Source organism: Spermophilus citellus (genome assembly GCF_964194105.1).
Source record: "Spermophilus citellus genome assembly, chromosome: X".
Taxonomy (NCBI): Eukaryota; Metazoa; Chordata; class Mammalia; order Rodentia; family Sciuridae; genus Spermophilus; species Spermophilus citellus.
Genome location: NC_138190.1, coordinates 108,022,155 through 108,039,396, shown reverse-complemented (window position 1 = coordinate 108,039,396; position 17,242 = coordinate 108,022,155). Strand labels below are relative to the sequence as shown.

The 17,242-nt window shown below is 45.6% G+C and overlaps 1 protein-coding gene across 9 annotated transcripts in view; it reads right to left on the bottom strand.

Moving 5' to 3' along the window:
• The window catches only part of TMEM164 (transmembrane protein 164), a 190,503-nt gene extending 174,900 nt beyond the window's left edge, over window positions 1-15,603 (bottom strand). For 4 of the 9 annotated variants that reach the window (XM_081276981.1, XM_081276977.1, XM_081276982.1 and 1 more), the window contains exons 1-2: window positions 15,337-15,603; window positions 13,949-14,609 (exon numbers count right to left, since the gene is read on the bottom strand). In XM_081276981.1, coding sequence (XP_081133107.1) covers window positions 13,949-14,335 — 387 coding nt within the window. In that variant the 5' untranslated portion in view covers window positions 14,336-14,609; window positions 15,337-15,603. Of the gene's footprint in view, window positions 1-13,948; window positions 14,610-14,937; window positions 15,298-15,336 lie in introns of those variants that run through there. The other 5 variants (XM_081276986.1, XM_081276980.1, XM_081276979.1 and 2 more) reach the window with 5 other exon arrangements.
• Window positions 15,604-17,242: the final 1,639 nt, after the last annotated feature.

Sequence of the window (17,242 nt, the reverse complement as noted above, 5' to 3'; positions counted from 1 at the left end):
CATCCGACTACTTCACCCAAGGCAGCACTCCTCCTAAGAGGCCTGCCTATGGAGGACAGTCACAGGGCTGGGGATCAATCATTTCTTTTCGCTAACTGGCCAGAAACCCTACAAGCAAACAATGGCACTTGGTCTTGGCTTGTGGGCCTATTCTAAAATCTGAACTACAAAGCAGAGTCAAGTGAGCTGCCACACAACAGAACAGAGAGCTAAAGGTAAAACCAACACCTTTCCTCAGGGTGCCCACCTTTCCCATGGGACTGGGAGCCCAGGAAATAGGGAACAATGCCCACGCAGGCTGCCCTAGGGGCCAAGTGTGAGGGCACTGAAGATAATGAGGCACTTGTCCACGTGACCCTTAGCGACATTCCTGCAGAGTGCAGAGAATAAAGTGCAAGCAAAAAGCATAAAGGGCCAGGACACACACACACACACACACACACACACACACACACACTCTCTCTCTCTCTCTCTCTCTCTCTCTCTCTCTCTCTCTCTCTCTCTCTCTCAAGTGTGTGGAGCTTAAAAAGGAAACTCTTAACAAATGCGAACTAAGAAGTAACAAGTGCTGATATTAAGAGGACCCTTTGTTGCAATCTTCCTTGGGTCTTCGAAGCATTGAACTCCCACAGCTAATTTCTAAAAGGTGCTGTTTCTTTGGGTTGTTTGTTTTAGATGTGCCCTCTAAATCAGCTCCTCCTAGGAAACCAGGATTATTACAGAAAATATGACCTTAGCCTTCTCAATCCTCAACTCCAAGACTAAGAAACTGCATATTTATCCACAATGCTTGGGGATATACCCAAGGGTCTTTCAGTGGCCTAGGTGGACCAGAGCAGCCCCACCCCCAGGCTGTAAAGTCACCTGAAAAAGGTCTAGGCCCTGGAACATTGCACTTAAAGGGGACCTTCCTCTACAGTCTGATGGCTTAGGCCTCTGAGCATAGTCTATTCTAAAACACAACCGCAGGTCTTCTTTTACAAGTTTTGGTACTGGAGATTAAACCCAAGAGTGCTCTACCACTGAGCTGTATCCCCAGTCCCTTTTTTTGAGGCAGGCCCCACTAAGTTGCTGAGGCTAGCCTCAAACCTGCAATCCTCCTGCCTCAACGTCCCAAGTCACTGGGATTACCCGGCCACAGTAGAGGTTCACCATATCCCAGAGATGTAAGAGGCACTGTGTATTTTTTTCTGTCCATTTGCTGATGTGTAAGGAAAGACACAATGAAATGGGCTCCCTCGTGTACATTTTCCATTGTGCTCCACATCCCCTTCAGCTAAGATATCGATCCACTGGAAGCCTGTCTTTCACAGGGCATGGGGACACACACCTGTAAGCCCATCAACTATGGAGGCTGAGGCAGGAAGACAGCAAGTTCCAGGACAGCCTGGGCAACTTGGTGAGTCTCAGAGAAAAAAAAAAGCTCAGGGGATGTGACTTGGCTCAGTGGTAGAGCATGCCTGGGTTCAATCCCTTGTATCAAAAAACAAAATCAAAAACAAACAAACAAAAAAAACACCATTTGGGGCTGGGGATATATCTCAGTGGTAGAGTGCTTGTCTAGCACAAGGCCCTGGGTCCAATCCCTAGCACTGCAAAATAAATAAAGAAAGAAAGAAATAAAGAAATACTATCTGGGCACAGTGGTGTATGCCTGAAATCCCAGCTGTTTAGAAGGCTGAGGCAGGAAGATCTCGAAGTTCAAAGCTAGCCTCAGCAACTTAGCAAGGCCCTAAGCAACTTAGTGAGGCTCTGTCTCAATATAAAAAAATTTAAAAAGGCAGGGGATGTGGCTCAGTGGTTAAGTGTCCCTGGGTTCAACACCCAGTGCCAATAAATAAATAACCTGCCTTTCTCCTCTAATAATTACCTAACCTTGTTAACAGGTGGCAAAGGAACATGTCGAACTTCTCTCAAGACATTAATGAAGGGCTGGGGATATATCTCAGTTGGTAGAGGGCTTGCCTCGCATGCATGCACAAGGCTCTGGGTTCAATCCCCAGCACCACACACAAAAAAAGAATTTTGGGGCTGGGGTTGTTGCTCAGTGGTAGAGTGCTCACGTAGCATGCTTGAGGCACTGAGTTCAATCCTCAGCACCACATAAATGTAAAATAAAGATACTGTGTCCACTTAAAACTAACTAAATAAATAAAGACTTTAATGAAAAAGTAAACCCATTCATCTGTCTATTCCCACCCTACCCACCAAAAACCACCTTTCCTACTTGTCTCATCTACTCACTGGTCTTCTATACTACCCACCTCAAGGCAGCTTGCACCATGGAGTCATCCCAGTAATAAGGAACATCAGTAATAAGCCAAGCTTCCTATCATTGAGAGCCATATCCAAATTCTTCGAAAAGTACTGGGTAACTTAAGGAAACCTTCATGTAACCGACGTGATTCTGCAATCTGCATTTGGGGTAAAATTGGGAGTTCATAACCCACTTCAATCTAATGTATGAAATATGATATGTCAAGAGCTTTGTAATGTTGTGAACAACCAATAAAAAAAAAGGAAACCTTCACATTATCCATAAAACTGATCTTAGGCTTCAAAGGGTCACACAATTTTGCCCAATAGAGATCATCACAGAACCAGTGTTTTTGCCCTTTGCATGAAACAAATATGGCAGGGAAGATTTTCTTAGTTGAGGTTCTTAAATCTGCCTTCCTTTTCAAATCCCTACCATTTTATCCCAATACCAGGCACCCAAGCTGGTGGTAGCAGCACCCATAGTGATAATGACAACATTTGTCATCATTACCATCATCATTGTGGTGGCAGTGGCAGTGACCACTGTCATCGGTCATTATCACAGCTAAATAAAACATATTTGCATATGCACTGTATGCCAGATATCTCAAGTGCTTTCCTAATATTTTCTCAATTTTCTCACTTAGTCCTCACAAGAAGTCTGGTTTGTTTAAGTATGATTATTCTATTTTATAATGTGGAAACTGGCTGAGAGGTTAAGTAACTTGCCTAGGATTATGAGATAGTCGGGAGGATTTGAACTCAGGTCGTGACCACCTCAGAGCCTGTATTCTTGCCCAGTGTACCTGTGCTTTCTTGAAATGTACAGCAATGCTATTACCACTATTAAAACCTACTAACATTTATTGAGTGCACAGAATGAGCCAGAATTTCTGTTCAAGTCTTTATTTAAATTATTTCATTTAATCCTCATAACAACCCTATTTGGTAAGTACTATAAGTATTCCCATTTTACAGAAGTGTGAAACTGAGATTCAGAGCCATTAAATAACATGCCTGAGGTCACATGGTGATGGAGCTCAAATCCAAACCCAGGAAATATGATCCAAACACACTCTCCATTAAGCTGAACTTACTTGCATTATGAAAAGAGGGTATTTCTAGTGCCCTACTTAGTCAAGATGCTTGCTATATCCCAATGCAGACCTGCAGAGTCCTTGCAAGAAATTGGGAAGTAAATGCAAATGAGGACACCTGTGTACCCCTCCTATACATGCCAGCAACTTAGGTCTGGTTAATCTAGGAAAAGATGATTAAACCACTTTCTAGAAGTGTCTCCTCATCCCCATTTCCCCTCAACCTGATTTCTGAAGATAACACCTCACCACCAGCCTGTGCTAATGTTCTGCCCAGAACATCTAATAAGTGTTTACCCAGGGCTCCCAGAGCCATAGTTAAGGGTCTTAATGTGCAATCTGGCTCTGCGCCTTATTTAATCAGTACCTGAATGAAATGTCTCTTTGCTAGCAACAGCCAAAGCACAGTCAGCCAGAGTCTTTCTGCAAACACAGCTGGTCGACTGGCAAAGGCAATTCAACTCACAGGCAAAATACACCCCAAGTTGATACAACTGCTCTATGATGAGGGGGGGGGGGCTTAGGATGGAATGAGGATGGGCTCATTCTTCCCCTTACCTTCTCTCCCCACTGCACATGATATCACTCCTCACTTCCCTATCCACCCAAACACCTGCCACAGGCCACAGCTTGCACTGTTTCTGCCAAACAGGCCAATCTTCTCTCACCTCCTGGCTCCTACTTCCTTCCCTCAGAACCACCCAACCCAGGACGAGACTCATGCTACCTTCCTCCCTCTATCACTTCCTCTAGCAGCTACTATACAGGAAGCAAAACCAACCAAGAAGTCCCCAAACCCTCCTCAGGTTGGCAATGGTTCCAAGTGTTTTAACACAATATGCACTGACAGATGTGTAAGCCCCGCCCTATGCAGCTGGGAAAGAGCTAAGTGGGCACAGAGCACTGGTATCCAGAAGAGGAGGGGTCCTCCCCTTGCCTTTAGAGTAACCACTGCATCCAAGCACCTTGGAGAGGGACTTAAATTAATATACCCTGGGGGTCAGCAAACAGGATGGAAAGATACTAATGACCCCAGTTCTCCTGCTTAGGAGAAAAGGGGAGGAAAAGAGGCCAATACTTGGACAAGGAATAAGGGAAAAGCCACTTGCTCAAAAACACTCAATACAGCCCACCAATTAGAGATCAAATTTACGTAAAAAGGCCATTTCTAAAACTCATCCTGTCCCTGATGTCCAGTGGAATCTGTCTATGTGCAATTCCCAATTCAGTTATCTCTTCAATGGGATTGCTTTCCTGCCAATTCTCTGACACATGTCACACCTCCTCTGATGAAATGGGCAGTTTGAATTGTAGAAGGGGTTGTTTTGGAGTTCAGAATACTCTGGAAGGCCAGGTATGCTGGTGCATGTCTGTAATCCCAGTGACTTGGGAGATGGAGGCAAGGGGATTGCAAGTTCAAAGCCAGTCTCAGCAACTTATAAAGGCCCTAAGCAACTCAGCAAGACCCTGTCTCTAAATAAAATACAAAATAGGGCTGGGGATGTGGCTCCGTGATTAAGCCCCTCTGGGTTCAATTCCTGGTACCAAAAAAAAAAAAAAAAAAAAAAGAATACTGTGGAAGGAGGCTAACTTGGATGAGATGGGTCAGGTGGAGAGACTTGGAAACAGAAGAATATGAAAAAGAAAGGTAAAAAGACAGCACCAATCTCAGAGAAAAAAGAAAGTTAAGAAGGGGAAAAGGAGGCAAGGAAGGAAGGGGGAGGGAGAGAGGGAAAAAGGAAAGGAGGCAGGGAGGAAAGGAAGGAAGACATGCCTATTTCATCAGTTCTGCTATGGAGCTTACTAAGGGCAGAAACTATCCTGTGAGCCACTAAAAGGCATCTCTTGTTTGCATGTGGGATACCTGCTAACTTCCCATATTTAAGGTCTGCTCATTAACCTCAATGTTCCATGCATCAGGCCTTGACAATGTGGGCCCTCCTTAGGACAACAAAGAGAACACAATTTTCTATCTTGCAGGTCTCCTATTGAGAATTCATGAACATCTGTGGTTCTCTCATCAACATCCCAGAGATGACAGAGCATTCCTAGAGTTTCACTTGGCTTGTGGAGAAATAAGAAACGTGCCCCTGCAATAAAATGCAAATGACTCCAGGTTACAGTTGAAACACTTTCCTGTGAAGAAGGAAACAACTCTATGCCTTATTAGCACATGTTGTTTCTTATGCCTTGAATTCCCTTCTTTCCTCCACTGTTCTCATTCATTCACACACATTTGTAGAGCATGTATAAGAGCCAGGCCCTGTTCTAGGCACTAAAACAGAACACAAGACAAAGAAGAGTCCTTATTCTCATGGAGCTAACATACCTCCTGCATGAGCCAGCACAAATGTCACCCCCTCTAAGAAGCTTTGCTTAACTGCACTAAGGGAAAAAAAGACCCTTGGCCCTCTGTGTTTTGTTCAAATCTGTCACTGTGCATGTAATACTGTAATCAGTTGATCTGTTTTCTTGTCTTTCTCATTTCAATTGTAAGCAACACAAGAGCAAAGACTGATTCTTATTTATCTTTGAATATCCAGTGCCTGGCTCCAATGTTTGGCATATAACAGGCATTCAGTGAGCATTTGTTGACTAAATGCCAAAATAAATAAATTCCCATGAGCATTTCAAACAAGAGTCTTGAAAACAGAGTTAACCTACAACAACCAGGTGTCAACATTGCCTCTTGTTAATCCCTACAGATCCTAGAGATGGGAGGAAGGGAATGTAGAAGGCCCTAAAGGGGTCAAAGGAGGCCTGCTTGAAATAACTGATGACATAACTCATGATACTCCACAACAATCTTAAAACCTACCCTACAATAACTGGGGGAGCTCAATCTCTAATTTGAAACACACCATCTAACACCTACATGATGGTGTTGCCAGAAGACTAAATGCCTAGCCCATAGGCCACCCAGACTCACACAGGCAGGGAGGAGTACTTGAGCCAACTTCCCGCCTAATACTTCAGCTAGCAGATAATGTCTCTTAAAGTGGGTCCAAGGCTCCCTAACATTCGATTTACCAAGAAGCTTGTTATAAATACAGATTCCCATCCTTACCGTGGACCTGCTCAGAATTGCCATGCAAAAAGCCAGTCATCTGTACTCTAACCAGATTCTAAACATTTCTTTCATAAAGGGAGTTCCACAATTAGTGGTCTCCACATTCATGGTTTCTTTGTGTCCATTTGATCAGTTACAGGGAGAAGAACATTTGAGACAAGATATTTCAATGTAACAAAAGCTGTGGGATTGACTGGGACTTGGGATGTGGCTCCATGGCAGAACATTTGCCTAGCATGCACAAAGCCCTGGGTTCCATCCTCAGCACAACAACACAAAAAAAAAAATTACATTTGAAAAAGATACAAAAGACTAGGAGAAGCTGAGAAATTCAGTGCTTCTTGTAGAGAATATTTTGATAAAGCATATTGACAATGAGATACCCACTGAAAAGTACCGAAGGGGAGAAAATAGGAAAAGGGAGTTACTGACCTAATAACATTCTTTTTCTTTATATGATATTAAGATGCAAGAGAAGAAAGTTGGCCTGTCCAAATGTCTCCCAAGGGATTAAGATGTAGAGCAAATAGCATAATTTCCTGATTAAAATGAAAGTGAACAGATACTTTGGGTGAGAATGGGCTACGGTTTTAATAACCAGTTCTTTGTGATGGAAATTCTACAAAAAGATGTGAGCTATAGCTGAGACTGCCTCTCTCCTGTATTTCAAAAGACAGAAAGATTCTCTTAATGGGCACAACAGACCCAGGAACTATTTCCCTGAGGACTCAAGGGAACACAGACAGGGCCACCAGAGGGGAAAGAAAAAAGAAAAGTAAAAACTCAGCTCGATCACTCAGTCAGTCATCATTATCCAGCACATATTAAACAATTAATGTACATGTACAGTATTATATTCAGCTCTGCAGGGAGTTACACTGCTATATGCCTTTTCTTGTAAAAATTGCTCCTGCTAACACTAGAGAATGAAGAAACATGTAAAAACAGGCAACCGAGCCAAACACAAAATTATCTACTCACACACAAAGGTATACATTAAAGATCCATTTTTGTATTGCTGTGGATAAAGCCCAGGGCCTCACACATGCTAAGTGCACACTCTACCACTGAGCTATTCCCAATTCTTGAACCCAATACTCTAAGAAGTAGTCAGAGGGTTGGAAAAGGAGGACAAAAGGTGTTCCTAGAATGATACAAATGACTGGATTCAGGTCAGAATCATCTAAAAAGTTTTCATAGAGAATCTTCAGAAGAGTACTTACAGAGGGAAGGGATCCAAAAGAAATCCCACAAAGACTGAGAAGGTGGTACATCTATGGCAAAGGGACAAAATTCCAAGGAGCCTGTGGATCACCCACTGAGTAGGAGCCAGCAACATACGGTTATTTAAAAGCAAGCGTGATACTAGGTTGTAATAACAGGTGCATGGCATGAAAAGGCTGGGAAGAAAATCTTTCCTCTCTGCTTGGTGCAGGCTGGACCTCTGGTAAGAGTTACGGCATCCAGTTTTACATGCTGTGCATTACAAGAGTATGCAGACATGGGCAAGAATCCAGAGAAAAGCAACTGAAATCATTACAGGAATGACTTCTAGCAGCTATTGAGAAAGGTAAAATGGAGATGAGGTTTGTTAGTCAGAATCTGCAGTAAAACTGCATTGGTCATCTGTCAGTTTTAATCAGCTCTGCCCAACTTCTGATTTTGGTTTTGTTGTTTTGTATGTATGTGTGTGTTGTTTTTGCTTTGTTTTTTTTTTTTTGTTTTTTTTTTGTTTTTTTTTTTTTTTTTTTGGCTGTGGGATTAAACTCATGAACCACCAAGCCACATTCCCAGCCATTTTTATTTTTTATTTGAAACAGGGTCTTGCTAAGTTGGTTAGGGCCTCACTAAGTTGCCGAGGCTGGCTTTGAACCCCTGATCCTTCTGCCTCAGCCTCCTCAGCAGCTGAGATTACAGGCATGTGCCTCCACACCCCGGTTCCCAGCTTCTCTGTTTAAGTGATTATAGTTCTTCAGAGGATTAAAATGTTTTGTCTCCATGTGGCCCATTTCATAGAGAAGACTAGGATAGGAAAAGGTTAAATAATTTGCTCAGGTTCCCACAGCAAGCCATGAGCAAAACAACTGTCATAATTTTAAATTCCAGTGCTGTCTGTGGGTCGTTTAATCAACTAATCCACATGACCCTTCTTTATAATGAACACCCCCAAACGACTCTAACAGTGAAAGATGGGAAAATTCTCTGCAAATTTCCTTTGATGAGGGAGAAATAAAACAAACTAAAAAGGAATATCATGCCTCACTGCCAAGGCCCATATAAATACCATCCCCTCCCATCCCCCTGGATTGATGATACAGACACAGTACATCTGATAAGCTGTCTGCAGATGGTTGGATCCCTCATTGAACCCATTACCCACCAATGTTGATTCCAAGCAGGAAGAGTAATCAGTGCTCCAGACAACAGATGGGGAATGAGGAGGTATGTGTCTGGTCTAAACCCAAAGGGTAAAAGAGAAAGCCTAGTCCTCAAATCCATCAGGTTTTCTCTAAAACAAATCTATCACATGGTAACTGGAATGCACCAGTGTATATTTACTGAGTTACAAAGGATGTTACCAAAAGCTCAGAATTTTTTGAGTATATGCCATTCTACACTTTTAGCAAAGAGGAGGAAGTAAATAAGAAAATCAAATGGTGAACCCAAAGCAGATAAGTCATATTTGGTGGAAATCAAACTTCTAATTGTTATAATGAAGACAGAAAGTCAAATAGGAGTGGCAATTCTAAAAAAGAATGGGGCTCAGTATTTTTGGCAAAAGACAGTAGCTTGGATTAAAAGGGTCAATGGCATCAATTACTATTTGCCAAATGTCCAACCTGGCTTTATGTACAAAGGCATTAAGAGTTAAATGGCATATGGTATGCTCTCCTAAGTCCAATGCCTAACCAGGAGCTGTTGGCACAGATACATACAGAACCATCAGGCATTGGGCAGTTAAACAAGACATCCAAAAAGGGATCTTTTCATTAAGTTCTTAAGACAAAAACAACATAACTGGACTCAAGGAAGATACAGGGCCATTAAATCAAGGCCACTAATCTTTTCGCTAAGCTGGCATTTTAACCCTTCTGCTGAGAAACTATAGAATTTTTTTGAAGTCCAAGAACTCAGTTTATTTTGATAGTCATTATAAGTTCAAAAAATAAATAAATAAATAAAACTAGCCTGAAAAACAGTCACTGAATACTAAATAAATGTATTTTCAACATAGATGTTTAATTTTATGTTTATTCATGTTTGTGAATTAGTTACTACTTTTTGCAGTTGATTTTTAAAAATTTTTATTGGCACATAATTACACAGAATAGTGGGATTCATTTTAATATATTCATACCTGTACATGATTTTTAAGATTTAAATAGCTATAGAATCTCTTCCTGCTAAGTCCAGATTCTCCCTGGAGTAGCTAATATCTCAGGCCACCTCTGCTACTAACTGTAAGGGGATTTGGGGTAAATAGCACAATCAAGTACATTCATTTCCTATCACACATACCGGCCAAAATCATAGGCAAAAGGGGAGTGACTGGCCATGCATACTGGTACATTTGGTAGACATCATCGATATTCAGCAAGGGGTGTTAACAGTGGCATGATATCCTTGATACTTGCTGATCGTGAGAACCCCCAAACATCTCAGGCTGTAGGTGAGCTGTTGATCCGGTACTACTTCAATCCTACAACCCTCTATAAGTCTATAGTCCCAGGACCCCTGAGAAATCTGATGAGACGAAACAGAAACCCAGCAGCAGGAAGAGTAATCAAGAATAATTCGACCAGGAGTGGTGATGTAATGCCCGTAGTCCTAGCAGTTCAGGAGGCTGAGGCAGGAGGATTGTGAGTTCAAAGCCAGCCTCAGCAATAGCAAGGCGCTAAGCAACTCAGTGAGATCTGTCTCTAAATAAAATACAAAATAGGCTGGGGATGTGGCTCAGTGGTTGGGTTCCATCCTCAGCACCACATAAAAATAAAGTTTTAAAAATTGGCATATTTTAAAAAAGAATAATTCAGACGTAAGTACTGCCCTTCCTTATGCTACTACAGTTGGCAGTCACCTGACAGCAGCGTGACTATGATGAGGGTCTGTGTGACAAGGCACTGGGAATGAATATTTTTCAGACTGAAAAATGGGAGATGGAGAAAATAACCAGTTTCCCTCCAACTTTTCTAGTTCCTATCCCAAAAGCAATATAGCCCTTGTTACAAACTTATACTGACTCTGAGGAAAAAGGCCTTTCTACAAAACCAAAATAGTCAATGGGTTGGAGTCACATAGCAGAAATGCCCCTTGTTCCTGCCTAGTATGAGAGCCTGTGTTCAATCCCTTGCAGAGAGAGAGAGAGAGAGAGAAAAAGAGAGAAAGAGAGAGAGAGAGAGAGAGAGAGAGAGAGAGAGAGAGAGAGAGAGAGAGAGAAATGTCCTTTGCTAAGCTACTCCTTTTACTTCAGTTAACATCTCCCTTTCCTTTTCTGGACTTCTAAACTCCACAGAATATACTATTACAATATAGCCTAATTCAGCTGATTCACTTACCAAAGCATTTCTTTATATATACTATCTTCCCCTTGGAATATACAGTCATAAGAAACATTTTAACATCTCTTTCTCTAGTCTCAAGCTGATCTATCACAACCCCATATAATATAATGCATATGAAAGTGCCTTATAAATAGTAAAATGCTAGATAAATGCACGGTATTATTAACCTTACATATTATCATTAGTCATTGCTGCAACCAAGTCAGAAAATTGTTCCCAACCGTCTTTTAATTTTTTCTAGGACACACAGCAACTTTTAAAAATCTATATGTTCCTGCTTTCAGGGAAGAGCCACACAGAAGGTATGGAAAGTTGGATATCAAAGGCTAGGTCCTCTCATGGGCCAGAGGTCACTATTTAAATGGCATTAAAAGAGTTATTTAGGGGTCATCAGCATAGGATTATAATCCTGATGAGGCTCAAAAATTCCTCAGCATGACTCCATTCATGATTCATATCCCCACCTTACAGCTTCAGTGTTTAAACTAAGCACAGGACAGTAGAAAAAGCACAGGTGACAGGAATCAGTTCACAATTCCCCAAATATCCACCTCTCCCCCAAATATCATCATCCTCTGAATGTGGGTCCAAGAGTGGTGTGGTCGAGCCTACTTTACTGGGGAGACACACAGTGCAAAAGATAAATAGGTAGAGATAAGAATAGGAAAGACAGTAGAATGTTCCTATATGAATCCACAACCAGTGAAATGCCACATCATGTACAACCACAAGAATGGGATCCTAATTTGAATAAGTTATACTGCATGTATGTTTAATATGTCAAAATATACTCTACTATCATGTATACCTAAAAAGAACAAATTTTTTAAAAAAAGATGAATAGGGACTGGCTAACTAAACTCCACAGAGAAGAAACTAGTTTTCTTTTTTTGGCAGAAGGAGGTGAAAAACCTTTCACACTAGCTCTGAGTTGCATTCCCATCTACTTCTTATGAATGAAAGAATCACAACACATGACTGTCAAGAGCTGTAAGTGCAACTCTGCCTCATTTTACAGATAGGAAAACTGAGGCCCAGGAAGACAACTTTCCCTTAAAGTCATACAACCAATTAATGCCATACCTAGGTCTCACAAGTCTTCTAAAAGCCTCTAAAAATCATTCCTCTAAAAACTATGGTGCTATCTTTGATATGTTCACACCAGCATCAGTCCCAGTGAGGCTTAATTTAGTCCTTTGTTGACTTTCTAGCCAGAGGCCTCAAGACCCCTTTGTAAAAAGGCTACCCTCTGACCTTCACCACCTGCCATCCTAAAAAACACTCCTGTCCTGAGAGCCTCACACAGCGGCTGAGGTACGTTGTTCTCTCTCTTTAACAAAAAGCCCATTCATAAAAAAAGAAAAGGAAAGAAGACTGGCTCAAATTTATACAGCAGGTATAGCTGGACAGCCCTGGACTTCTGGTGAATAGCATCACTTTCCAAGAAACCTTTTCTGAAATACTGCTGCCCACTCCAGCTCCGTTCCATGATTACAGTCACCCAATCAATAACAGCCTCCTTATTCCAAAACTATTCACACTTTCTTGACACATCTGCAAAATGGGAATAGGCCACAGATCGTTCACCACATTTTACAGACTGAGAAACTGAGTCAGGCACTGTACCCAGAGCTAGCAAGTATCTGAGCCACAAGGAGACAGTGCCAATGTATGCTCATCTGCCATGTTTATCTGCCCAGGCCTTCCAAAGGACTGCCCCACCACCCACTGACACCCCCACTTTGGGATTGACAGCTTGTAACTCCAGAGGATGGGTTTGCTTTCCATCCCAGAGGCTAATTCATCTTTTGGCTACAGGCAAGTGACCTTCCATCCCTGAGTGCTGCCAAGGCTGTAAAATGGAGATAATAATCTCAACCTCCTGCCCCACACATGGTTGTCTAAGTCTCCTGAGAATAACCTTCTACAAATACAAAAGCAATAAAGATGCTAATGACGGGTTTCAAAACTGCCCCTAAAGAAAATGTACCAGGTTTTCTCAGCCTGAAATCTAAAGACAGATTGCTTTCCCCCTATCCCCTTCTTCTTCTTCCTCCTCCTTCTCCTCCTCCTCCTCCTCCTCCATGATTTTATAGCTTCGGAATATCTCTCTGCACACTGCACAGGCTGAGTACAGAAAGACCGTCTCACACTTGGTCCTCACCCAGACTATTTTTATGTATCTGGCAACTTTCCTTTTCAATCCCTTTTGTTTTCCTTAACATCACTAATGGGTAGAAGCCGAGGAGGTAAAGAAATCAGCTTTCTGAGCACCCCTGCACCATAACCACAGGAGACAGAGTGATAAGATGGAGAAGTTTGAAAATTGTAAATATCCTCTCACCAGATAGAGATCACCAGCCCAAAGTTCATGAGTCGGCCTGGGGCCTGTTTCAGGGAGCACTTGGTAGAAGCCTGGGGCAGCTCCAGTGCCTCAGAACTCAAAGGCAGACCTCACCCCCAAGAACATAAACTCCCCAATGAAAAGAGTCACTAAGAGAAACCTGTAAAAGTACTTCCCCAAAGTACCACAGTGGAGACAAGGAAGCTTATGTGACAACCTTGGGAAAGACTGTCACCAGGCCACTGAGAATCGAACTATCACCAAAGGCAAAAGGGCTGGGCCATGGTCCACAGTTGTGATTCAAAAAGGGCACCTGGCTGGGGCAGGACTTCCTGCTTGTAAAAGGCCAGGCTAGGGCAGGGAGAGGAGGGGCCGCTGGCCTGAGTGCCAGTGGTTCTCAGGTTGAGACACAAGGTTCCTCACCTCCACTGCGGGGCTGACCACACATTGTGCAAAGCCAAATCTGAAATGGGCACAAAGGCAGCCACTCATTGGAAAAATCATTTTTAAGGGTCCCACTTCCCATAGGGATGAGGTGCTCTATACTACCGAGTGTCCTGAGCACACAAATGACTTGTATCACTCAGGCTGCCCAGGAAAAAGTCAACAGACTCACATGCATCATGGTGACCAGGTGACAGGGGTTGAGCAGGTAGATGACGGTCTTGGTGGCGAACTTAAAGCCCAGCTCCACCCCGAAGGTCAGGCACAGGGCTACTAAGAGCAGATTCTTGCTCAGGCTCTCCTTGCCTTCATCGGGCCGCTGGGTCACCTGCTGTGGCTGGCTGCCACTGCCACCCCTACCGTCCTCCGTCTGCCTCAGGATGTGCCGCAGGGCCACCAGGATCTCCAACAGGGCCAAGGTCAGGACCACCACACTTTCCAGCAGCCGCTGCTGCCAAGAGAGGAAGGCAGCACAGTCGGGGCCCCCATTGCCTGCAAAACTGGGGTCCACGCCCCCATAGAGCCAGTCCAGGAGACTATGGTAGCTATACCGGGACATGATGCAAAGTGGTTCCCCTTGACCACTGTGCAGGAAGCAAGAGCGAGATGGAACACGAGCCCAGAGGGTTGCCCGGGTACTGGAACATGTAAGGAGGGCACACCCCTGCACCCCTCTCCAGACACGGGGGCACCTAGAGCAGGGGAAGGGAATCTACACGCGAGGCCCGGGGTAAAGTGCTGGCTCTAACTTGTCCCCACGGCTGTCTGGGGAGCCCCCCGCGCTTCTCCAGTGGCCACCAACGAGGCAGGGTTGAAAGGAGCCGTTGGCCAATCTAAAAGGAAGGAGAGGAAAAAAAAAAGGTCTCAAAGAGGCAATTGCATCGGGAATTAACGAAGCGGGGAGGGAGGGGTAACTAGCGAGGGAAGAAAAGGGGAACAGGGGCAGTGGCGAAGCAAGCAGGGGTTAGGGAAGCCAAAGGCCAAGAGGGTTAGGGCGGGGGCCGAGGGGACCCTGCAGTGCCGCCTGAGGGAACCGCGGGATGGGGGGCAAAGCGGGTGAGAGCGAGGGGACACGTGGAGGCTAGGAGAGGGGCTCCGGGGCCGGGCAGGCGGGGAGGGCGACTGGGATGGCAGGGACGCCGGAGTCCTCGTCTCACGCACTCCACAGGGGGATCTCTTACTCCTGCAACCGCGTGGCCGTCTCTGCCCCCAGCTAGCAACTTCGCCGCCGACGGGCCCCTCCAGCCAATTTAGAGCCGTCCCGGTCCAGCCTCCCGCCCCCGGGTACACCCCCGAGCCCCCCAGCTCCACTCCCAGCCCCAGCCGCCCGCCCTCCGGGCAGCACCACCCTCAGCCCGCGGCCCGCCTGGGACCTGCCCCCCTCGCGCGGGCAGCGGCGGGAGGAAGCTGAGAGGGAGGGCGGGAGGGCGGGAGGCCGGGCCAGCCAGGGGCTGGACTACAGCCGCCCCCCCCCCCACTCCGCCCCGGCGCCGCCGCATCTTCCCGCGCCTCCCGCCGGCCCTGGGGACGGGCCGCCGCGCCCCTCAGGGCTCCACTCACCGGCAGCGCGGCCCGTGGCCCTGCTTCGGGCCACCGCTCTGCTCCTGCACTCCCCGCGCCCCGGCGCTGGGCTCCCCTGGTGGCCGCAGCCACCGCCGCCGCTGTCGCCGCCGCCGTCGCGCAGGGCTCCTCCTCCCGGTCTTCCTCCCCCTGCAGCAACCGCGCTCGCTTCCTCCTCCTTCCCCTCCTTCTCTCCTCCCCCTCGCGGCCGCCGCCGCCTCCCGCGTCCCTCCTCCCGACGGGTGCAACCTCTCGCCCCTACCCACCCATCACGTCCTCAGGCCACCACTACCCCACCTCGCCTGCGTCCCTCTCCCGCCCGCCGCCGACTCCCCCCACCGCGTCCACCCTTCACACCTCCCACCCTGCCTCGCCTAGGAGCTCCCTCCGCCTCCCTCCTGCGGCTCAATCTCCGCCTCCTTCCTCCTCCTCCCAGCCTGCCTTCACTTTGCACTCTTCGAGGAGACTGCACGCGTGCACAGCCGCCCTCCACAACCCCGTGCAGAATTCGTCTCCTTGCGTTCGCTAACTCTGCCTTCCATGACCCTGTTCTCCATGAAAATTCTTTGTATAACTGGCACATAGTAGGCAGTCAGCCGGCCCTCGCTAACTTCTGGTGGAATGGGGAAGCCTGGCCAGTGATGAGCAGCTGAGCAACCTTGGCTTTTGGGGGTGTGGTGGGTATGGCCTTCTCTTCCCGTTTCCTCCCTTCTGCCATGAAATGGAAGGTGTGTGCGGGACCACAGCCTCTTCTCTCACCTTTCTAGCCACAGCTACGCCCCCCACACACACACACACTTCAGTGCCTAGGACAAAGTCTTCTTGGCCCTGCTCTTCTCCCTCCTGCTCAGGTCTTGTGATTTCTCCTCTACCCAATCTGCCAACTGCCACTCCCTCTCCTTCAACCTCGTTCTACCCAATCTGCAGACCTGCCTTCAATGGTAGACAAGCTGGAAGAAAAGGAGCTTCCTCTGGCTTCTTTGCCTTTTTCTTCCCTCTCCTTGCAAGAGAGCGGCTGCAAAAAGCCATCCAGGACAATGTGAATGCAGAGGCACAGGTTCCCCTCTTCACTGCTGCTTCCTACCCACAACTGCATTTACTTTCCTTGGGACAAGGGAGTAGGAAAAGGATCTCTACAGAGTCTACCTAATGTTGACTTAATATTTATTGAAGACTCACAATGAGTTAGAAGAATATCCAGAAAAACACAGGCACCTTGCCTAGGAAACACTTGGATTTGGGCTGTAAGCCAGGTTCAAAACATAAAATACTATCTATTATGTTATCAGGCCATTGCCCTCCCATCCTTTCCAAGTTTGGTTTTCCTACAAATATGGCCAAGGTAGTCTTGTCTAATTCCGAGTATTTTGCAGTATCTACCATAAGCACAATTCTCTTAAGTGGCTAATTAATAAAGAAAAACAAAAATTGATTTCAGAGGCTCACTCATTCATTCCCCTTAGGCGTTTCTTAAATCCTCAGCAACATAACCAAGGAATATTAAGGACAAAGCTGGGGGTTTCCTGGCAATGGCGGGCAGTGTTCAGAGACCTCAAGTTCCTATCTTCAAATTAAGAATGAGGATATAGCATTCAGTAAATGGCTCCACTAATCCCTCCAATTTCCATGCTGAACTTCAATTGCTATAAGGTCCTTGCTTAGCTTCTGGATGTCTTAAGTGACAGCCACCATTTTAAGGAAAAGGTTTCGCTTTCCGCCCAAAGGTGTTTCTGAGAAAGGCTCACCACTCCCTCATACCAACCCAACCCTTAACCCGATGCCTTAAAACCCGCAGGGCTCGGATTCCTGAGCCTCCGGGATAAAAGTCCCAGAACTCAAGCCTGTTTTGCCTCTCTCTCCTACAGAGAGATGGCCTTTATTTGTCAGCTCTAACAAATGAACTCTT